At 47.1% G+C, this 24,043-nt stretch overlaps 1 protein-coding gene across 4 annotated transcripts in view; it reads right to left on the bottom strand.

Moving 5' to 3' along the window:
- The window catches only part of LOC142588529 (uncharacterized), a 506,469-nt gene that overhangs the window by 155,491 nt on the left and 326,935 nt on the right, over positions 1–24,043 (bottom strand). For all 4 annotated transcript variants that reach the window (XM_075700367.1, XM_075700366.1, XM_075700368.1 and 1 more), the window contains one exon: positions 22,979–23,107. In XM_075700367.1, coding sequence (XP_075556482.1) covers positions 22,979–23,107 — 129 coding nt within the window. The remainder of the gene's footprint in view (positions 1–22,978; positions 23,108–24,043) is intronic.

Raw genomic sequence — 24,043 nt, 5'->3', positions numbered from 1 at the left:
TGGCTACCTATCGTAAACTGCTGTTCTCTTCCGAGACTCAAACACTACTTTAGTTTTCTGCAGATTGATTTTCAGACCCACCCTTCTGTTTTGCCTCTCCAGGTCAGTGAGCATGCATTGCAGTTGGTCCCCTGAGTTACTAAGCAAGGCAATATCATCAGCGAATCACAAGTTACCAGGCAGCACACCAGCATTGGTCCAACCATGGCCCAATGCTGGCAGAAATTGGTACCAATGTTGGACCAATGTTGACATATTGGCAAAGTGCAACCCAATCCAATGCTGGCCCAGCGCTAAAGCCAAGATATTACCAATGTTATACGAATGCAGCAGCCATTGTGCTGCCAGCGTAGGACCAGCGTTAAAGCCAAGATTGGACCAATGTTATGCCAATGCAGAAGCCATCGTAGGACCAGCGTTAAAGCCAAGATTGGACCAATGTTATGCCAATGCAGCAGCCATCGTAGGACCAGCGTTAAAGCCAAGATTGGACCAATGTTATGCCAATGCAGCAGCCATCGTGCTGCCAGCGTAGGACCAGTGTTGAGCCATATCGTTGCCATTATTAATGCCAGCTTTGAGCCAATGCCCTTTGCATGACGAATATTCTAGATACGCTGGCTTTAGAGCACGCGCACATTCTTACCGCAAACCTTTTGCTAGCGGCATTTTTTGTAGCAATTGTCCCCTTACCGTCTTCCTCAATAGTAGCTAGGAAAGCTCGACAAAAAGATGTCAAGAAGCAGAAGTCATATATGCTTGCAAATAATAATAAAAGAATACTGAAATTGACGTTTATGACAGTTTATTTGCGAATAAATTTTCACAAGCAGGCATTTTCCGTGGACCTAGATGGGTGACACTCGGTTATCTTCAAACAGTTTATTTACAGGCACTGCCCTCAGGATAGGAAAATAGGCAAGGTGCCGAGGACGGTGGGCTGGCCAGGGGTTTCAGGGCAGGGAGCTGATGTCGGTAGGCAGGTTGGTCAGTGCTTGGATGACGGCGGGCTGATCAGGCCCCCGAGGACTACGATAACGCGGTGGTTTCGTTGATATTGCTACCATATCCCATAGCGACTTCACCATTACTTGGAGGAAATGCTTGCAATGTAAAATAAAAAGAAACATTATCAGAGATGTTGGTATGATAAATGTATGTGGCAGCGTTTTCATTTGAAAAATCGCCATACTGCAACAATATTATAAGTCTGAGCAGAGAGTTCGAATGGGTGAATCAAGAAACTTTCTTGCAAGAGATTTGTCAGGTAACACTTCTTAATATTTCGACATATTAGGCATATCTTGTACAAGGTGTAACGTAATATTTAGAACAGTCATAAAATGCGCAGGATCCGTCCGCCTTGTTTACACCCCACGCCTAGTCATCGTAGCACTTTATAATTAAAAAATTGCAGCAAAACCTGCTACAGCACAAAAAGCCTAGTTTCAGACTGCGTAGCCACAATGCGGCCTTCGTGCGAAATTTTTAATGTGGAAACCGAGAAGTTCCGTCAGGAAACACTAGTAAAAGAGGCATTTATTATACGAAAAGAAAGAAATACTGTCGGCTGGAAATGATGCTTGACCTATAACAGTGAGAAGAAGCGTGGTTCCTCGGTATCACTAGCAGGATCAGGCCGCGCGCGTGGCTTGATAAAATCATAGTCCTGGAATGTGGGTGAAATTCACAGAGATTTAACGTGGTTCTACTCCGGGCACTATTCAAAGGCTGCAAATAAAAAGAGCTATGTAATTACAGGCACTCTACATTAGCCAGGCCTGCTTCAGTAATATATATACCACGTGATATTGCTTGGGTGATATTGCTCCTTATAAAACTTAAAACATGCGCAAAACAAGTGCACTCACCATTGTAAGATCCATGCTTCTGTGTATCCGAGTTCATCCCACATCGAAGACGGTGGCCACGAGCGCCGACTTTTTTGCTAATTGTTGTTTCGCCTATATTAATTTTAACACTCACAAAAATTCGTGGCCACATTGCTGCGTATTTCAAGATGTAGGCTTCTCAGTAGGAACGACGACCGCAAGCGAGCATTTTTCACGAGAGGAGTGCGCTGGCAAGAACGGACAAGACGGCAAGCACTCGGGCGGTGTTGCACCCAGTCGGCGTGCTAGCGACGCATAGAAGGAAAGAGTGAAAGGAAAGGGCGAACAAAGAATTCGGCGTAAACGCCACTTTCCCCCGCTGGACCTAGCCCGACCGCGTTTTGGGGTGACAGCGACGGAGGGCGACAAGGAGGACAATAGTGCCCCCGCCGCTTTCCCCGTGCTTCCGAGAGCACCCAATTCGACACAGCAGCTTATGGCTGTCTGAACGCTTGACTGATAGCATTGACCAGGCTCACGTGGGTGCGTGGGGGAGAGGCAAGTCGGGGCTGAAGGACGGAAAGCTAGGCCAAAAAAAAAAATCCGGAATGCGCCGTGCCTACTAAAGGCAAAGACAAGAGGTTGTTGACACGCAAATGCCAAAACGTGCAATTTTTTTTTCTGTCAGGGGCATTCATACAAGGAGCTTACTACACATGCACGAACAAACAAATATATTAGAATAGGAGCATGATGATTATGTCGCCGCAACATGCCATGCATGCTAAACAAACAAACAAAAGTTTCACTAATACATATGCGCTCCATCTCGATGCAATATAAAACGGTTCCATCAGCTCTGAGGCACTGTAATTCTCGATTCTCCTCAGAATCCTGACGCACCAAAGCCGCGGAGCGTACATGCAAAATATACAATGCGCAGGCAAATTCGCAATACCGTTGCTTCTTATGGAAAGCTCATGTTCTTATTCACGATCAATAAAGCAGCGGCTAAATTTATGCGACTTCCCCTGCTTGCTACGTGGCACACTGGCTTTTCTCTTTAGGGGACGCATTTCGGTAAAGGAGAAGTGCAAAAATGGCGGTGTACCATTCATGGAGTTGACATGGGAGAACATATTTCTGGTTCCTGCGCAGTGTGCCTGTGATCAGTGCGTTAGTTTTCAAAACACGTTGTTCAATCTCAGCAAGTCGTAGAGCACTAAAAGCCGACAAGGCGAAAATTGGCTTATTACGGGCCAATGTCCTCCAAAGAAAGCCAACTAGTAACCCATATTGGCAAATCCACACGAAAGTCGGTCCAATAATTCCTGCCTTGTTGAACGGCAGTGCCAATATTCTTTACTGACTGTGTATTGTGGGCCAACATTGGATCTCTATCAGAATGGCACAGCCAATATTGTTTACTGACTGTGTAATGTGGGCCAACGTTGGATCTCTATCAGAATGGCACAGCCAATATTGGCGCCACGCTGTTAACCTTAGGCCATCATTGGGCAAGGAATCAGAATGGCACTGCCAATATTGGAACCACGCTGTCAATCTTAGGCCGTCATTGGGCCAAGAAGTGCCAATATGTTTCCAACGTTGGCCCAACCTTATACTTTCGCAACTCGCAACGTTTATCCCCAGTTCTTCCCAATCCATGTCTCTGAATGCCCCCTGTAAGCACGCTGTGAATAGCATTGGAGAGATCGTATCTCCCTGCCTGACGCCTTTCCTTATTACGTTTCTGTTTTTTTTTATGGAGAACTACGGTGGCTGTGGATCCGCTATAAGTTAGTCTACATTAATTTTGGCAAGGTTACCGTGTAATGAAATTCTTTTGTCACAACCATTTTAGAACAAAGTTCCTTTTTAGCGCTATGGAACTGCACGATATTTGTTGAGTCGCCAGAGCGTTTTGATCGACGTAATCTGGCCACATGATGGGATAAATGCAAAAGATCCCTAGACACCCAAGGAATTTCAGTGTTTGTTTTCTATGTTTTGAAAGGAATGAAAAGGTTGATACACTTACTGACAAAATTTTCATAGGAACTTGTCAAGGTATTACTATCACTAGTGGTGCTTATTAGTTCAAGCTCATCAGAATACTCGGATAGGGCGTCTGTTGTTGCCAAATCTTCAGCGCGGTTAAAGTAAGGAAATGTGCAGTAGATATAGCGGGACTTAGGGACGATGACTGGAAGTGAAATGACCACAGCATTGTCGTCAGATATTCCATCAACAACATCGCACTCATACCCGGCATTAAGAAGAGATGTAGTAAGAAAAACAAGATCAAGGACTGAAGTTTGCCGAGCGAAATCCTGAACGATCTGGCGCAGCCCACAGAACAATTAAATGTGCACCACATCCGGCCCGATAGCTATTTCGTGTCCGCTCACTTTCATTGAAGGCCAGTCAACACCAGCAGCACTAAAAAAATTGGAGGATGCTTAAGCTTCGCCTTCAAGAGTGTAACGCGACATCGTTCCCGTCGACCCGCGAAGGGGTGTAAGACAATGCGCTACGGCGCAGCGATCACTTACGAGGCGCCCCGCGTCGGACTTTTCACCTACCAATCACGCGGTGAGCGTCGAGCAACGCAGCGTTCGACGCGGCAACGAAACGAGCGCCTGGGCAAGCGGAACGAACCAAGGAACTCGGTGTCTCGGAGGGGGAAACGACGTACGCCAGCCAAACGTCGTGATCGGCACGGGCAGAGAGATAGACAGATAGTGATCTAAAGAAAGGAAGGACGCTTGATTATGCAACCCGTGAGGGAGCGTGGCGAAGCGTCGTCAGGGGAGAGGGTGTCCGGGCCGCGACACGCTTCGCACCGGTCCCCGCACAGCCCCAATGCGCGCGTGGCGCGCCACCTGTCGGGGCAGCGCCGTACATTGAGTAGGGGGTCTTCTGTGCTTGCCGCAAGATGGCTCTGCGTGTGCGGAAAGCGCAGAAGAAATGTAGCGGAAACGCCCTTCGCTACTCGTGTAACTGCGACTTCTGTAAGTTACATGGTCATAATTACCGATATACACCGTAGTATCACTTCCTACGGCTCGTTTCTAAGGCAACACCGCATTCACTAGAGGCGCTTTTGTACCGCCCTGATGCACCGAACTCGTGGCTGATCATTCTACTTCCTGACGCGCGAGCGAACGGACGCAGGATCATGAGCTCCGCTGGAGCGCGTTTGCGGCCCTTGCCGGCCGCGGCAACAGGAGGAGCGTCGAAGACGAAAAGGACTATGAGATCGTGCTGCCTACTCTGCCCACCAGTCGTGTTGTTTTAAACGCGTTGTTTTTGCACGGCGACGTGCGGGTGAGGCCTTACAGGGTCGAAGATTTCCGAGACGCCCTCGCTAACGCTGGTGTGCTCCCCGAGGTCGTGGCGTTGGGAGCGTACCAGATCAACCATGTGTGGGCGGTGACGTTGAACAGCGCGGAAGCCACAAGAAAACTGGCTGCTTTCAAGGAGCTGCAAGTTAAAGGCCGTCGTTGCATTGTTATTGACCCCGAGGACCAGCAGGTTAAACTGCGGCTGCATTGGATGCTCCACGGAGTGCAAGAAGAAGACATCAGGACTGCTTTTGCGGCGTTCGAGAACGTAACCGAGGTGACGCGGGGCGCTGGCGCGTCCAAGGCATGAGATAGAAGGGCTCGACCACGAGAACCGTGCTGCTCAAGCTCAAGCCGGGAATAAAGGTGGACGACCTGCCCCACCAGGTTCGAGTCGCCGATGAGTTAGCCCTTGTGGTGGTACCCGGGCAGCCGATGCAGTGCCTGCGCTGCCATGGCACGGGCCATGTTCGCCGTGACTGTAAGGTGCCCCGGTGCTCGAAGTGCAGACGCTACGGACACGCGGACGCTGACTGCGTCCGTACCTACGCGTCGGCTACCGGGCTGGGAAAGACGGACGAGATCGCGGAACTCATGGACGTCGTTGAAGCCGAGGATGCAGCGAGGGGAACGGACGAGGCCGGCAAGCAGACGGGGCCACTCGACTCGTCAGCGTCTACCGGCGGAGACGCCCTCACTAGGGATGGTTCTGCGAGCCAACAACCAGCGGATGACTTGCCTAGGTCAAACCAGACAACCGGAAAGGATGGGGAGAACACTCCGGAGCCCAAGGTCGTCGAGCCCAAGGGTCCGAACGAGCTGCAACCGGACAAGAGTGGTGCCCGCACGCCGACCAGCGTCTCCGCGGCGGCGAAGCGTTCCCACGCCCAAACCAGCGCCGACGGTGACCAGACGGCGACACCTGGAGCCGAGGAGCCCCCTGCAAAGGCGCCGCAAGGCCGGCGTTCATCGTTTCGGCCGCGCCCTAACGTTCCGGTAGACAAGCGTGCCGGAAATTCGGAGTCCCTAGGACACGCTCACGTTCTTCCGCCGGACCGCACTGGCGGCGATGGCGGCGTCTAGCCATAGAGTTTCTCACTATTACCTAGAGGGAAATCTGGCGCTGCTGCGCTGTGGTATGCATGGGAATGCCGGTATATTGTGACTTCGGATTGACATCGTTCTCGGAGAGACAGGACACCTTGAAGACGCGCCTGGCAAGTACCGTTCCGTCTGTCACAATGATTCAATTTCTACTAAAACAGCGCGTAAAAAAGCTATTTTAGCTTTATTATTACGCGAAAACATGTTTTGTTTAACTATGAAAACTTGCTATTGCGTGTACGACTATATGTTACGTAAAAAATATCAGTGGGCCGCTAAAGTTGGAGGACAGACGACAAGGTTCGCGCTGGCTCTCAAATAGTTGGTCGTCTGTTCTTGCTTTTCTTCGCTTGATCATGCATTGTGGGTGAGTAAAGATGTAATATGCGTGAATGGAAACATTTCATTAGGATTTTACTTTGAGAGCGCGTTATTTATGTAGCCATATCCACGTTTTAGACGAAGCCTCTTACAACACCAGCCAACAGGAGCCTCGCAGACACATATACCGTCATTCCCATGACAGCACGGTGCCCCCTTAAGAAACTCCCACAGACGGTGGCGCCAGATTTCCCTCTAGGTATTATAGTGAGAAACTCTATGCGTCTAGCCTCGTGCTAGACGCGAGAGGTAAGCACCATATTGCCGGTCTCTTCCCCTATTGTTAAAATGGCTCCAGCGTGCCCGTTGAAAGTCGCCACTCTAAATGTTCAAGGGCTGGCAGGGAAAAGAAAGCAAGGCCAGCTTTACCGGCTTATAACGGAGCACGACATTGATGTGCTAGCCGCGCAGGAGACGAAAGTCGATGGCGAAGAAGAGACCGGCGTTATGGTGCGGCGTTTCACGTCTAGGTTTTCTGCCGTAGTCAGTCATGCGGTGGGCACATCCGCTGGCTGTGTCCTTTTTGTTAAAAAGTTGCCGGGGCTAGAGGTGCATGCAATTTTTTCGTGTGTGTCGGGCCGGTGTGTTGTCGTCGATTTTTCGTTCAACAACAACGAGTGGCGTATTGTGTGCTTGTACGCGCCCAATAAGGTGGATGAAAGGGCTCAGTTTTTTCACCACATTGAAGAGCGTCTATGCAAGGGAAGACAGCTCATAGTAATGGGCGATTTCAACTGTGTCCCTAGTGCGCGGGATAAAACAAGCGTTCGTGCGTTTAGAGACAAAAGCACTGAAGTGTGGTCGCGAATCGTTGAGAACTGAGACCTAGAGGATGTGGCAGAGTGCCTCGAAGGAGCGCGTGCTGTAAAGTACACACGATTTGAGGGCTCTAGTCATGCACGGCTCGACCGCATTTATGCGTCTGTTGACATCGTTGCGCAGTGTAAAAGTTACGAGGTAGTGCCAGTGTCTTTTTCTGACCATTGCTTGGTTCAATGCTGCACAGGAATTCCAAAACGATGTAACGCTTTCTCATGGGAAACGTGGAAATTAAATAACAAGCTTCTTGAGGATGAACCTTTTACCCGAGCAGTAAGAGAAGAAATAAGGAAAATAGACCCCAGTAAAAACCTTCACGTATGGCAACAGTGGGAGCTGAGTAAAGAAACCCTAAAAATAAAGGCAATAGAGAGGGCTGCCTGTATTCGTTACGCGGAAAACAAAAAGAGACCGAGTTAAAGACGCCTCTTCATAAACTGCTCAGGCAGGAATCTCAGGCACCGGGCAAATGGATAGAAGACATAAGAAAAATGAAACAACAGTTAGAGCAACTTGAAGAGCAACGCTATAGGGGAGCACTGGTGAGGGCAAGGGCTGAAGACACAGCTGCTGGCGAAGCGCCATCGAAACGAGCGCTAGGCTTAGAGAAAGCACGCGCTGAAAGGAATCACATCAACGGAATAGAATGGGGCGGGACTTCAACAGACACAGACGACATCAAAGCAGCTTTTTATGAGCATTACCAGGCGCTATTCTCGTACTACAAAGTAGACGCTACCACATTTGGGAATGAGTTTCTGCGTGCTATACCCCGACTGGACGACGACAGAAAACAAAGATTGGAACTAGAGATAACAGAATCCGAAGTTGAACAGGCCATAGACAACTTAAACCCCGGAAAATCGCCTGGACCAGACGGCTTTAGCGCCGGTTTTTATAAGGAATTTAAACACGAAATTAGCCCTGTATTGAATGTAATCTTTAACGAAGCTTACAAATGGAACACATTGCCTCCGTCTTATGGGTCGTCACACACAGTACTCATTCCTAAGACTGATGATGCAGCGAAATTAAGATATGTCACGGCGTATCGTCCCATAGCACTCACTAATATCGTGTATAAAATCTTTATGAAGATATTGGCGCGGAGATTGCAGTCAGTGATACAGGACATCGTCGGGCCGCACCAGACATGTGGGATTAAAGGCCGGACTATTGTAACTAATATTCACACAGCGCGCAGTGTACTTGAGTGATGTGATGATTGTAATAGTCGGATTGCCATTTTACAGATTGACCTCGAGAAGGCTTTTGATTGCGTGGCTCATGAAATGTTGTTTGCCGTTTTAGACTATGCCAATCTCGGATCTGTAATCTGTGAGGGGGTGGCCCTGGCGTACCGTAACTGCACGACCAGATTGATAGTGAATAAGAGTTTGGGGGCTCCCATTAGGCTGCAACGTTCTGTGCGTCAGGGCTGCCCCCTCAGCCCTCTGTTGTTTTGTATCTACATTGAAACCCTGTGTATGAAATTGATTGAGAACAATAGAATTACGGGATTTAAGCTTCAAGCAGTTGAAGTGAAGCTGCTGGCTTATGCAGATGATGTCGCTGTTTTTGCGGAGGATCACGGGAGCATAGTTGAGGCTGTCAAATGTGTCCGTAAATTTAGCCGTGTCACTGGTAGTGGAGTTAACTGGTCGAAGTGCCTCGGGCTCTGGCATGGATCGTGGCCATCGAAGCCAGATCATTTTGCCAACGTGCATTGTGTGACGACCCCAGGCAAGTACTTGGGCGTCCCGCTAGATGCCTATCGCGATAGCGAGCAGTACTGGAAAGGGCAGGTCAAAGACACACGGGCGAGAGCTGAGAAGTGGAAAGGCACTAATCTCTCTATTTTTGCCAGAGCCACCGTTTGTAACCTTTTCTTTATCAGCAAGCTTTGGTACGTAATGCAAGTATTGCACTGTTCACGGTCAAATGTTCAGAAGCTACACAGGATTTTCGCCGTCTTTGTCTGGGCGTCGGAATGGGAGCGCTGCAGCCGGACCAACTTGTTCCGGCGGGTAAAGACGGGGGGCTGGGATTGGGCCATCTCTTTGTACGGCAGTTGGTAAACCGGTTCTTGTTCTTTAGGGACGCAACCGACCCTTTCTTGCGCACGGTATGTCAAATGAGGCTGAGTAGACGGCTGCCAGAGTATGTGGTTTCAACCGAAGAGTTTTCGGGAGGGATTCGAGGGTTTTACAAAGAAGTCGTATCGAGTGTCCGATTTCTTTCAGTGCGCTTCTCGAATGATTACCTGTCCGGTGTGAACAAAAAGAAACTGTATTGTGCTTTGTGTGACGTTCTTTTCCCAGTGCCATGTACGGTGGAGGCCCAAGCAGCGATGTTTTAAAGAGAGTAAAAAAAATGCAGGTCCCTCCAGGAACCAAAACCTTCTTTTTCAAATTACACACGGGAACGTTACCAGTTAAGAAGTTTTTGGAGAGAAAAGGGGTATATTTACCGTGGGGAATGCACTGTTTAATTTGCAAGCAGCCAGAGACAATAGATCATGTTTTCTTAAACTGTTGGGAAGGCGTGTTCTTCTGGGATGTTTCGCAGAGGACACTAAAGAAAGAACTTCCATTGGACCCGTATGGCATCCGCTACTTAAGCATAGATAATGATGATGGGGTGCCTTTTGATTTAATTATGCTCTTGGGCCTCCATTGTATTTGGCGCGCGAGAATGGCAGGATACCATGTCGATAAAGATGCGCAGCCTGCACGTATGTATTTCAGGGAAAACATGCACTGGTTTGTCGCTATCCATAAAGCGGCAGCGGAACCACCGGAGTGGCTCCCAAGAGTAGAACCGTTGGTAGCATTGCGAGAATTTTGATTAGACTGAGCCAGCACAATGCTTTGTAATATGTGCACATAGAGAAAATGTATATTCTACTTTTGTATTCGTTTTGGTGAGCGTTGCCTCTTGTGAAATTATGTACCACAGCCAGGCAATAAAGAAAAAAAAAGAACTGGTGGCTGAGTGGTAGCGTCTCCGTCTCACACTTCGAAGACCCTGGTTCGATTCCCACCTCGCCCATCTTGCAAGTTGTTTTTTATTCATGAAGTGCCTCCCGGGATTTATCGCTCACGGCCGACGCCGACATCGGCTTTTCTGCGACACGAGCTCCTTAACACTGTCGCGATAAAATCGCCCATGCAGGTAACGTTGGATTAAGAAGTATAATAACTAAGCAAAAATACTCAGATTGTGTAAATACTCAATATTAGAACCAGGCGGACGGTAAACGACCCCTATAATCAAAGAAATGTTCAAGTTGAACTTTGCACCACAAAGACTCAGTATCAGGGGGGCAGCGAGTGCAGAAGAGTGGGGGTGAGATTGGAGAAACAGAGCAGCACCGCCTCCTTTCCCTAATTTTCTGTCTCCCCGAACCACTTTGAGCCATGACACAAGCCTACAAGATGAAAGCGAGCGCCCTAGGCAAGTCATCTGCTGGATCCGTCAGAGAGAAACACGCACCTTTTGCGGCAAAGCTGATGAGGACATGGACGACTGCCTATCAAAGGGTAAGCGGTCACAATGGCTGCAACTCAACGGCGCGACTTGATAACGGCGTTTTTTTTTTCTCACCTGAACCGCACTTCTCGGTTCGATAGTGTCCGCAGTGTGACGTCGCTCGTGGTGACACGTGACTTCGAGAATTATTCAAGACAACATCCGTTCTCTGTGTGATCTGTTGCTTGAATTGACGAATTGGAGTTTAGATAAATAATAAAACACACAAGCGGAAAGTCTGCACGTTTTCTTTTTTTGTTTTACTTCGCACCGAAGCAAGAGAGATGTACTTCTGCTTCGTCTGCTTGTTCCCGCAGTCGTGCAGTCACGTGGGCAGGTAGGGAAACTCTGCCATTTTCTAACGTCTTCCAGCGGCCGTGATCATGTTCTGCGATGCGTTGCTCGGCCTCAGTATTCGTGTAGCACTGTATAATACCGCTAAAATGTTTGACCCATAGCAACCGTCAAACGACACCTCTTTTCGCTAATGGTAAAAAAGGCGTCGAATCAGAATTTCTTTTTCTGTCTGATCATGCATAATCACTGCGCATATCATATAAGATGGGGCGTTCTCGCAGTTTTCGTAACGTCGCGTGACAGAGAGGCAGAGTGGGTGGTGGCTCGAAAATTTTTTCACCGATCTTGGAGGGCTGGGGCGCTATAGCGTAAAGCTATTCCGAACTTTTATATTCCAATTCTACAATCAGCCCTCCGCGATTGGTCGGACACTTTCTTGGACCACGCCCACTTCGCTTGTCTGTCATGTGACGGCATGAAAACCGGGATAGCTCCCAATCTGACATAACGAGCCCACTGATTATCCATGATTCGACCGAACAAAGGAAAAATAATTTCTGATTCAACGCTTTTTCGCCACTAGCCCTCTGGCATTGGTCAAAAAGTTGCAGCCTGCACCCACTCTCTGCACCCACTCCCCTCTCTTTCACTCGACGTCACAAAACTGCGAAAACTCTTTACGTCGAAGAGACATGTACGTGCTAAAGATGCATTAATATGCCGAACAAAACTGTATTTTTTTCTGAATAGCCGGAAACTGCCGCGTTCCGAAAGGAATAGAAGATGGCTGCCGCCAATCGCCCAGGCACTGGCTACTCGCACCTGCCAGAGATCATGGGTTTATTTGCGTATAACAAAGCTTTTGCGTAGCCGTGTAACGTTATCGAGCCCTTTCGACACATATGCGACATCACTTTGACAACTATTGTTTGCTGAGGATCCATTTTTGCGGCATTTTTAACTGACCGTTGCACGCCGCCGCGATTTTAGACAAGCCACCGCAAGCTAAGGAAGGGAAAGCGGACCAATCGCAGACGCCGGCGCCTCCCTCTTCATCCGGTTACATATTTTCAGTGCGCTGACTCGGCCCCATCGAAACCCCCTGCGCTTGAGCGTGCTCCCCACCTCTCGTCAGCCAATTAGATAAGAAAAACCGCGCAATGTAGGCAATGTCATTCGTTTTGAAAGCAAACAAAAGTTACCTTCTATAAACGAGGCGAGCGTTTGATTTGGCTATTCAGGCAACGCTGCGGATCACCGCCGGATGCTTACGACGGCGGTTACGTATTTTTGACATCAGGAGATTGGAATAAAACATATTGGAATAGTTTTTCGTTATAGGGCCCTTGATTGTAGCATTGGAATAGAAAAGTTTGGAATAGCTTTACGCTATAGCATCCCTAATCGGTGATTATACCTATGTGTCAGTACTCATAACCAGCTGGTTAGCACGTTATGACCAATTTGCTTAGAAACCGTCGAAAGTACACCACTATAATGACTCCATCGATGGTCCGAAAATAAGAGAGGCAAAGCGGCTGGTAATGCGCAGCATAATTATCTCCCACTTGGAGCTTCGTTCTGCTTAAGGAACTTAAGCTTCAAGGGTCGAATATGGGTCGATCATTGTGCGACGGGCCTAAAGGAAAGGTACTTTTATGCCCGAAACGGTTAGCCACTTCCAACAAAAGCGGGATGGAACAAAAACATGTTTTTTTTGCTATTTTCGCGTAGTCTGTTTTCGTAGCTTTGACACCAAGGACACCGATGGTCGATCGATCGGCACTGATACGCGTTCGCTGAAAAGCAACCGCGAAGCAACTGAGCAGATACCAGAACTTCTAAAAAGTGCAACGGCAGATCGTATTGATTGACTGAGTGAGTGATTGGTTGATCGATTGCGTTTCACGAGAAGCAACTTACTGTGAAGTATGCCGTAATGGTAGCTGTGGATTAATTTGGCTACCGGGGATCTTTAATCTATACCCAGAGCACACACAGTACACGAGCGTTCTTGGCAGGTTTAAGAAAGGGCATAGAACAGGGATGAGAACAGATGGCGGCTGTGCACCGTAGATGGCGAAGTAGCCGTTTACGCCAACATGTAAAATGCACCTTCTGTCAGCAGTCGCCTCGCGAGAGAGTTCACTCATCGGTACCGAAGTTCCATTTCATGTTCCAGACATGCTACTCTACGCTGGTATTAATTCATATTAAGGTTCGTTACAGCGCACTGCAAGACAAGGACACAAGAGGGCATAAAACGACGACACGGCGCTGACTCTTAACTGATATTTTATTGAAGATATGTATAACATATATATAGGTGCCAGTTGATAACCATGACATGCACGAGACACAGAGATGGATCGAGGCAACTGTGACAATCTGACGCATAATCAAAATTGACATAGGTAACACAGTTCTTTTTATTGATATAAGGAGATGTTGGCGCACAATTTAGGCCCCGGCTACTCCTTATCTCTTGAGTGGTTCCGTCATAAATCCTACAGAGTTCAATATTACACATCAAATACTCTTTTCACACAAGCACCAGTACTTATCACGCAACGTTTCTACAGGAAGACTTATCACGTAAGGAACACATGGTATATACAATATACAAAGTAAATGTCTCCACATTTATGTACATAAACGTCTCAAAAGTACAAACGATACTGTCGCCTATTAACACATTGTCTAGTCAGCGGGTGGTACATACATCGTGTAAATGCATTATCACATACAGTCACAACAGAAGAGTCAGCAAAACATAATTCACAAACAGATGCATATATACAGTGACATTGAAATGATGGGAACAATGAAAGCGCTAATAACGTCCAAGAATGCCGTTGTTTTCCAGAAAAGTCTTCACTGCTTTTAAAGCGCTCTTCTGCAAAGCCGTTGTTGGCCAAGGGCCCAAAAGTTTCCTTAAACTGAAAGGTCTGCGGTCTAATTTAGTATGCGCTGATTTAAGTCGGCATCTTGCTGTGTCATGATGTGGGAAATCTAGAAGGAGGTGATATATATCCTCGTCTACAAATCCACAATCACATTCGGGGGTTTCCGCTCGGCCAATTCTGTGTAAGAAATGCTTTGTGTAGGCAGTGCCTAGCCTTAATCGATGAATAAGGGTTTCCATAGTTCTATCTAATGACAATGAAAATTTGAATTCAATAAATGGATCAATATGGTATAAGTCCGAGCTCTTAGAATTCTGGTCAAACCAAGTGTTTCTAGACATTTTGAAAGACGTTGTCATTATAATGCACCGTAATTCATTGTTTCATATTGGGAGCGGAACCGTATCATCTTTGAGGTGCGCTTGTCGTGCTGCTTCATCGGCTGCTGTGTTGCCAGGAATGTTGCAATGTCCTGGTATCCACTGGAATGCTATTGCATGTGTCGCTTCGCTTGCCTTTGTGAGGTTTTTAAGTGTTTCATATATTATACTGTCACTGAATGTTTTCCCCTTTGTGCTGCAGAGTGATGTTTGAGCCGCCTGTGAATCGCTGAAAATTACCCATTTTTGCGCATCTCTTACTGACAATATAAATTTTATCGCACATAGGATTGCGAACAGTTCAGCCGTTGTGGACGAAGTCGCACGAGATAACTTAAATGATTCTTGTTTGTTGAGGTGCGGTATAATGAATGGTGAAGTTGAAGAGGTTGCTGTACTGGAGCCGTCTGCATAGACGTGTGTGTATCCTGAATACCGCATATATATCTGGTAAAGTGCTTGTCGTTGAGCAGCTTGAATGAACATGTCTCTTTTTCTGAATATCCCACCTACTGACAATTCGATTTTTGGAACTGTAAGCAGCCATGGAGGATATTCGATGTCAGAGTTCCAAAATTCATTTCTTGGCAATATGTGAAGATTTTCTTGAATTTCTATATGAACATAACTTCTCTCTCGTTTCATTATGTCTACAGCCAATGGGTGGTTTTTATGCTGGGTTTGAAGACGGAAATAATGCCGGCATGTTTCTGTAGTTCGCATAAGTGGAAATGGTGATTGGCGAACCTCAGCTATTACAAGAGAACTAGAAGTCGCTCGTGGTACTCCTAGACATAGGCGTAGTCCTCTAGCTAAAAGTCTTTGAAGCCGCCCTTCTGACGTGTCAGAAAGTCCGTGTAAGATGGGCGCGGAATACGCAATTTTTGTCGTATTAATGCATTGTAAACAGTCAGCATGGACGATACTGATCCGCCCCATGATGTGCCTGTAAGTCTGCGAAGTACAGTCACTATGGCATTGACCTCGTTTTCGAGTTTTTTTTATGTGGGGTGAGCTGCCTATCAAGTATTATGCCAAGAAATCGATGCTGTGTGACAATCATTAGAGGGTGTCCTTCCAGATTAAGAGTGAAATTTTTTAACTGCCTCCGAGTGAAGGGCAACACAGCAGTCTTTGCGTGTGATAGTACCATTCCTCTCTCTCTCAAAAATTGGTTGATAATATTTATGCCGTCTTGCAATGGCATCTGAAGTAGTTGAGCATTAGACCCAGATGTCCAAATACACACATCATCTGCATACAGTGAAAACTTTAACTGTGATGGCAGCCTTCTTGTTAAATCAGCCATGACGCAGTTAAAAAGGAAGGGGCTGAGTACGCTTCGCGTGTATCAGCGAACCGTCTATCGCTCTTCATGACAAGGAACTGTGTATATGTGTATCAAGAAGCGTATCTGTTCGGTCGCTGTTTTTATGTGGTGCTCTGAGTTTCCTGTTTTTTTTTACATTTACGGTTACCATTGACGACGATTGATTAACAAGCCGTCGAGTGAAGATTCAGCGAGCCAGGCGCCTTACTGGTACGCCATTTCTTTTTTGAGGACCTGGCTATTACCCTGCCGCTACGGTGGTCGGAAGCCGAGAACATCGTCACGAGCCTTATGCTCGTCCAAGCGTAACAAGCCATATGAATGATGCTACGGGCCGTAATGAAAAGCCTGTGCCTTGCAAGCGTCACAAAGCTTCATAAAGCCGGCACGTTTGGTTCTCCACAACTCGGAATCAACTTCAGCGAATTCAGGAATAATGGCTGACGGTGAAGCCGAGAGCAAGAAACCTCTCCTAGAAGACAGCAAGTACGATGATACAACATCGAATTATGAGCTAAGTGATGAAGAAGAGGTGGGTGAAGATGCACCGTTTACTTTGGTCACGTATAAGAAAAAGCGAGCCGAAGGCATTCCGGTTGTCTTTCGCCCAACAAGTGAAGGTACTACTTTTTGGCAAGTAAGCCCAAACCGAGTGTCTGCCGAAATAGTTTCCGCTGCCAAAGAAGAAGTACAGTCTTTCAGGACGACAAGAGATGGAAGTTTCAGTGTCAGTGTTGCTTTCTTAGCATAGGCGAAACGCCTTTTGATGCTCACAAGTGTAGGCGGCTTAGAAGTCAAGCCCTTCATCCCGGAGTCATACACGCGAAACGTTGGGAAAATAAAACATGTGCCTCTGCAGTATACAGATGAACAACTCCTAGACTTCTTGAAAGACGCAGGAGTTATATCGGCACGCAGACAGATAAGGTATTCCCGCCAAGAAGATGGAGCAGTAAAGTCACATCCACTTCACACGGTAATTCTGACTTTCAGAGACGATCGCCCTATTCCAGGAAGAAATTAATTGGGTTTCACCAGTCACCCTGTCGTGGAATACCTAGAACCAGCACTTCGCTGCTATAATTGCCAGAGATTTGGGCATATGGCGAAAACCTGCCGCAGCACACGTCGATGCAAAATCTGCTCAGAAGATCATGACCACAAGGACTGCAAGTCACTTCTTCAACCTAAATGTGCAAACTGCGCGGGGAACCATGCCGCCTCTTTCTCAGGCTGCCCTCAGAAAAAGGCAGCGGCACAAATGCGTCGACATGAACTAATCCATGGAAGACAACCGCGACGCAATGAACCCGCACCAAACCTTGAGATTGTTCATCCAGTGCCAGATCACCCACCTCGGCGAGCACCGGAACCACCACAGCCAAGAGCACCGACAAGCTATCTCTCTTCTAGAAAACAACTAACAGTGCAATCAAGAGACCAAACAAGAGGATCACAGTGAAGCGCCAGTCTTATGCATCAGTGCTACGGAAACCCAGTCGACAACAGGCAGAAAGTAACACACAAGAAAGCTCCAGTATTCGCTCACATTTCTCTCAGCGACCTTACGTATCTACTGCAGAAGTAACACCAACTAACAGCGAACATACCATAGCATCGGTGACACAACTGATTTTGCCAATGCTTTTCGCAGCTCTTAAGGCAATCCTATCTGCTCTGCCGGAAGCAAACAACCTACCAGAAGTGAAAGCCTTGTTGCCTCAAGAAGCACTATTGTGTCAACAATCCGGGCCGAAACTGCGGCAGGCAGTACATGAATAACCGCTACAAAAATGTCTCAATAATTCAGTGGAATGCCAGCAGTCTTCGAAGGAAGTGTGCTGACTTTCGTAAACTGCTTGTGCAATACTTCTCAATACTTTGCATTCAAGAGGCGGGAATCAATGACGACTTTCGCGTCTCGAATTATGTGATCTACAAGACTGCTCGTCAAGGTGCTGTTAGCAGAGTGCTCCTGTGCGTCAGGAAGCACCTACCATCTTATCAAATTCAGTCCAGTGGTTCAGACTTCCCGGAATTCATCGCATGTAAAGTATCCTTTGGAAAGCTCTGTATAACGGTGATTAATCTATATCTACAACCTTCAACGCAGATTTCAGTAGAAGCGCTAGTGGATATCTTCAAAATAGCTCATTCTAATGTATTTGTATGTGGCGACTTTAATGCACACAACACCATCTGGGGCAGTGATCATTGTGATGCACGGGGTAACGTTATTGAGTGCGCGACAGATAAATGCAATTTGACTGTTTTAAATGATGGGTCGCCAACATTCCTTCGTGGATATAATTACTCAAGCTTGTGGGGTTTCTGGCTCTCGTGGCGTTTTTCGGGCTCTCGCGTTGTTGTGTGGAGGCCATTGCGTTGTGTTGCCGGGGGCTCCGTGTCCCTCTCCTCCTTGCCTGGGCGGGGTGGCAGCGGGTCATAAAACACTGTCGCTCTGCTGTCATCCCGCCCACGGGAAGGTCAACAGGCTTTCCCCGTTGGCTGACATTTTGGCGGGATTCGGGGCCCTGCTTGCGGGCACTCCGGGTAAGCGCGCGCAAGACGGGACCTGGGGAGACCACATCGGGGCGTCTGAAGGTGCGTACGTGTTCCTCTCTGCCGGCGGCGGCCCCCTTTGTCCGCCGCCGGCCGATGGTTACTTCGGCTCGTCGGGGTCCCGGCCTCGGCGGGCGCGCGCGCACTCTTCCGTCGTCTCGATGTCCTGAGGCAGCGTCTGCCGATCGTGCCCCCGTCTGTTCGTCCGTCGTTTCTTTCTATTTCCCTTTTCTCTGCTGTGGGGCGCGCGATGGCAGGCGCTGACCGAAGGATAGGCAGCCTCCCTTACGGCTGGGGTTCTTTGTTCTCTCTCTGTCGCGGTGCGCCTTTAGTGGCCACCGGCGACCATTCGGCCAAGTTTTGTGTATTAATTAGCTTCAGATTCGGACGTGATGTTAAAACGTGTGTTTGTATTGAGTCCCAGTTTAATAAATGTTCTTTGTGGCTTCTAGAGAGCTTTGCCTAGGGTCTCCCTTGCTTCGCGCGCGGTCTCGCCTTCCCCTAAGCTGGGGGCCGGCGGGGCGCGTACGCGCGCAGCTGCAGCTCGGCACACGGAGCGGGCCGGAGCAGGCGCGGACGCGCGGTGCCCTGCGCGCGTGGCGGCTCGGAGTGCTCGAACCCGCGGTGGTCGTCCGGCGCGCGCGGAATCGGAGCGTGCGCGCCGCGTGAGCGTCGCGAGGACACCACACGCTACATAGATCTTACCCTGTGTTCACATGATCTAGTGAATGATATGGGATGGACAACAGATACGGAAACGCGCGGAAGTGATCATTTTCCCATCCTTGTTAATCACCCTAGCATGCACTATGATATCAGGCGTTACAGCAGACTAACCAACTGGCAAGCTTCTCGGACCGCCTAGCGTATCAAATTAATCAACATGCAACAGTAGAAAGATTTACAGAATTTTTGCAGGATAATATGAACATATGCACAAAGAAGGTCCCAATTCCAAAAGATTATGCTGCAGTTGACGGAGAGTATGAACACCTAAGAGCCATCCGACGCTGATCCGAAAGAGCTTACCGACGGAGCGGAAGTTTAGAAGCGTACAGAAACGCTCAGAAAATACACAATGTAATGCGCAGACGAATGGAAAATTTAGGCAAACGGCGCTGGTGCGATTTCTGCTGCACGGTGTCTCCTCACACGTCTGTCCCACGAATTTTTCTAGCAATTCGTTCTTTAAGTGGACCTGTAACACAGAGCTTCCCATTTCGTGCTCTCGCTGTAGCTCGGGACACGTGTGAAATAATAGTTGCAGATGAATTTTGTGAGCTTATTTCCAGACTTGCTTTTTCATCGCAATGTGCAGAATTTGATATTTCAGTAGTGTTGGCTAAGCGAAAAATTACTGCTTGCTACTGGGCCCAACGTCCTCAATTAGATCATACTTTCACATTAAGCGAGCTTCAATGTGCAATTGCATCTTGTCGCCAAAAGTCCGCTGCTGGGCCGGACGGCATTACATACAATGTGCTAAGAAACCTCGGACCGACAGGTAAAAATGCTCTCTTAGACATCTATAATAATTTGTGGATAGAGGAAACTGTACCTGACTCTTGGAACGTCGCTCGAATCATACCAATTTTAAAAACTGGTAAGACGCCCTTGTGCCTTGAATCCTACAGCCCAGTTAGTTTGACAAGTTGTTTATGCTAAGTAATGGAGAAAATGATTGACGCGTGACTTCAATGGTGGTGTAATGAAACGAATGTGTTGTCCAACTACTTAGTAGGTTTTAGAAAACACAGATGCACAATGGATGCAATATTATATAGAGTAACCTGTGTGGAGCACGAGCGTGCACGTGGAAACATGACTATAGCAGTATTCCTAGACATCAAGAGGGCATTTGACACTGTTAGTCACGTTAATGTTCTGCTAAGCATGTTGGAACTTGGTCTGTCTGGCAGGTCCTTGTGATGGATTTCTGAATTGCTATCAGGTCGCAAAATATTTGCTCGGACGATTGAAGGAAAGAGTGCTGAACATGTTGTCAAACAGGGAGTACCGCAGTTGTCCCTAATCGTTATATTGTGAGCCTCAGCACTTTCCCTTGTGAATTGGCTTGCGTGTTTAAAAATGACACTAGTTTTTTTTTTAATTCGGCACGAACAGACGCACGACTTGTAATGCTCCGGGAGATGAAGTGGCGCAACCCCTTGAGGAGGTAGCTCACGCTCACGAAGCCCAACATTCGCACATCGCTTCGTTTGTCGCACGTACTCTTTACCACAAGATAATGGAATGGTATACTCAACCTGCTTAGCACAAGTGATGTATCTGTTCACATGTTTGACAGTGCAATTACCCTTCACTTGCTTATGCTTCAGCAAATTATCAACTAACGGGCATACGCGACCTATTATATGTTTCGCAGAAAAACGAACATCAATGCTGTACCTTGAATCCACGTTCTTAAGCCCATGCGCTAACTTGTGTATATGCGGTACTACTGCGGTTTTTCTTTTTCTTCTAATTTAGTTTTAATACCTTGGTCATTTATGCTCTTGAAGTCGCGAACCATACTTTCACTCACAGATGAAATAATCGCTTCGGGGTAACCAGCGTCCATTAAACGGTTTACCTGATCAGAAAAAGCAGCCTTCGACATATGAAAACACGAATTCTTTAATGCAGCATTTAGGATTGTCTTCGCTATAGCCCGCTTCACTACATTTGCATGACCGGATTGATAGTTCAAAATGGGCTTAAACTACCTGGAATCCTATTTCCAGCAAACATGATTTTTACCAAAGATTAATCTCAGGTCTAGAAACTGCAGTTGATGATCCTTAGGGACTTCGAAAGTAAAATCAAGGCCCATGCCGTGCTGCCTAAATAACGTTAAAATTTCATCAACACCCTCGGCGTGAGTGTCATTGGTAAAAAATATAACGAAATCATCAACGTAGCGAAATACCCTATTGGAAAGCTTAGCAAGGTGGCCCTCTAGTTAACTATCTATATAACCTAGAAAGATGTCACTAATGATAGGAGCTACGCACGAGCCGATGCATACCCCCGACTTTTGTATATACAGACCCCCTCTCCATGAAACAAAGGCAGACCTCAAGTAAAAGGAAAGAAGTTCCAGAAAGGCTTCTACTGAGATACCGCAGCTATTGATGAAGGCTTCTTCATCATTGTCACGCACAATGCAGTCTTTAACACATTTCATAACCTGGGCATGTGGAAGGGAGTAATAGAAGTTTTCCACATCTACGCTGAAGGCAGACCGAATGTTCAACGAACTGTCTTCCAGGTACTTGCACACATTGTCTGAATTGGCTATCCGGAAAGGATCAACTATTGTTAAGCTCACAAGATGCCTCTGTAGGAATCGCGACACGCTTAACTGCCAGCTGTTCTTTTCCAAGACTATGGCACGAAGAGGCTTGTCATCCTTGTGCGATTTCAGAGTAAAGAAAACCTGTAGTTCCAGAATTTTCGCTTTCTTTACACTGGCCGCTAAACATTGCAGATACATTCCTTCCAACAAAGTTAGTGCTTGCTGCTTGACTTTCGCAGCCTTAACCTTTGCACCTTTGAAAAATTTCCGAATTACATCCTCAGACTTTCGCGAATACACATCATAATTCATGACAACAAAATGCTCTTCTTTGTCTGCTACTGACACATGCAAATTCTTCTCACACAGAAAGTTACATAATGGCCTAAGCACGTCCTTGCCACCCCTCCTTCATTGTACTTTCCACCCCTCTCCCTTGCCACCCCACCCCTCCCTCAGATTGTCACAGTTGCCTCGATGCATCTCTGTCTCGTGCATGTCATGGTTATCAACTGGCACCTATATATATATATATCCAATAAGCTATCAGTTGATAGTCAGCGCCGTGTCGTCGTTTTATACCTTCTTGTGTCCTTGTCCTGTAGTGCGCTGTAACGAACCTTACTATGAATACCAACCAACTGGCACAACTTGCCGTTTTGATGCTGGTATTAATTGACTGACGCGCCACCAGGAGCGACAATTGACAAAACTGGTCATCAGACATCACCTATTAAGAAGTGCTTTAAATACCGTATGTGATAAAGAATAATGATAGGTACTGAGCGAAAATGCTGTTCTTTAGCTCTTTCAATGCATGCTATGATCTTATCCCGTTGTTCTGCTAAAAAAATTACGTTTTCTGGCTATCCTTGTTCCACCTAGGTGACGAAAAGTATAGCAGACTCCCAACACTGTTCGCCAGTGATTGTGTCCAGATATTCAAACACGAGCCCTATGAGGAGTTTAAAAACTCGCATAATTCAAAAACTCTAGTTCTACCACTGCGCGTACCAGCGCCACGCTATGGCGAACATGTCATCGGCTATTGATCTGAAACACGTCACCGTCTAAGTCGAAGATGAGGAAGTCAATTACGCCCGCTCATTTCCGTGGCATCATGCCAGAGGCAGACTTATTTCAACGTCAGCGTGCCTAATTTTCGTGGATGGCCACCTCGAGAGCACTCACTCGGCCTGCAGCCGTCGGTCTCTTCGTCCTTGTAGAAGCCCTCGCGGCACCTGCACAGGCCTTCGTAGCAGGTGTAGTTGGAGCCGTTGCAGTCTTCGACATTGTAGCACGACTCGCGGGGCTCGTGACCTGCGCACGACAGACATGCTGGAAAGGTCTTCCGATGAGAACAAATCGTAGTGCTAGACCATCTGCTGTTCCTGATCATTGCACAGCGGGGGCCTGGGTTCCCGCCTCTATCCCACTGAATACAATACGTTTTAAAGACTTCTGTGACCAGCGAAAATGAGTTACAACATCTAAAGCTATTCAAGACGCCCACCATACGTGTTCTTGTCAACTTCTAGGAGATGCCTCATGAAAGAAGAACAGAAGATATATTTTCAAAGCGTTTCAAAAAACTAGGAAACTACAATTTAACATACAATGTATGTCAGTACAGACGTGTCTGTCAATGAAATAAAGTTAAAGACTACGCCGCCTCGCTAGATTTCATGTCCTATGCTGCAGACCGCAGCAAGTAGCACACCGGATATTTGTCCGATTAAATGCGTACTGTGTATATATCCATAACGCTTCGCTAGCTATAATGCATATAAAATACAGAACATGGCTAACATAGCACACACAGCATTTCTTAGTTCCAATTTGCCTTAGGCGTGTAAACATTTGATATTCCAAGAATGTAGAGTATGCAAGATTGATCACGCAGTTTTATTACAACACTAGAAACAAAAGCGTAAAGTACAGAATAAGCTGAGGTTAAGAAAAATTTAGTACTTACCGTTATTTTGTATGGATTCATGGTTTTACAACTGTAAGCTGTTTCAACTATCTTTGGGAGAAGATTAAAGGGTTCTACAACGTAATCATGCCTATTGACTGCACGTCATATGCAATTTAGTGATATGCACAGTTAGAGCATTTTCCTTTGTGGAACCTCCTTGACTTAGTTCAGAGGCACAATCTGGACGGGTTCAGCTTTCCAGAAATGCTGAATCGTTACGTTAGATGTTATTAGGTATCCACGTTACCAGACGTCCGAGGTATGCCTAATATAGAATC

Source organism: Dermacentor variabilis, chromosome 7 (genome assembly GCF_050947875.1).
Source record: "Dermacentor variabilis isolate Ectoservices chromosome 7, ASM5094787v1, whole genome shotgun sequence".
In the NCBI taxonomy this organism is placed as follows: domain Eukaryota; kingdom Metazoa; phylum Arthropoda; class Arachnida; order Ixodida; family Ixodidae; genus Dermacentor; species Dermacentor variabilis.
The sequence above is the reverse complement of the archived record's forward strand: the minus strand, read 5'-3'. Positions and strand labels throughout refer to the sequence as shown.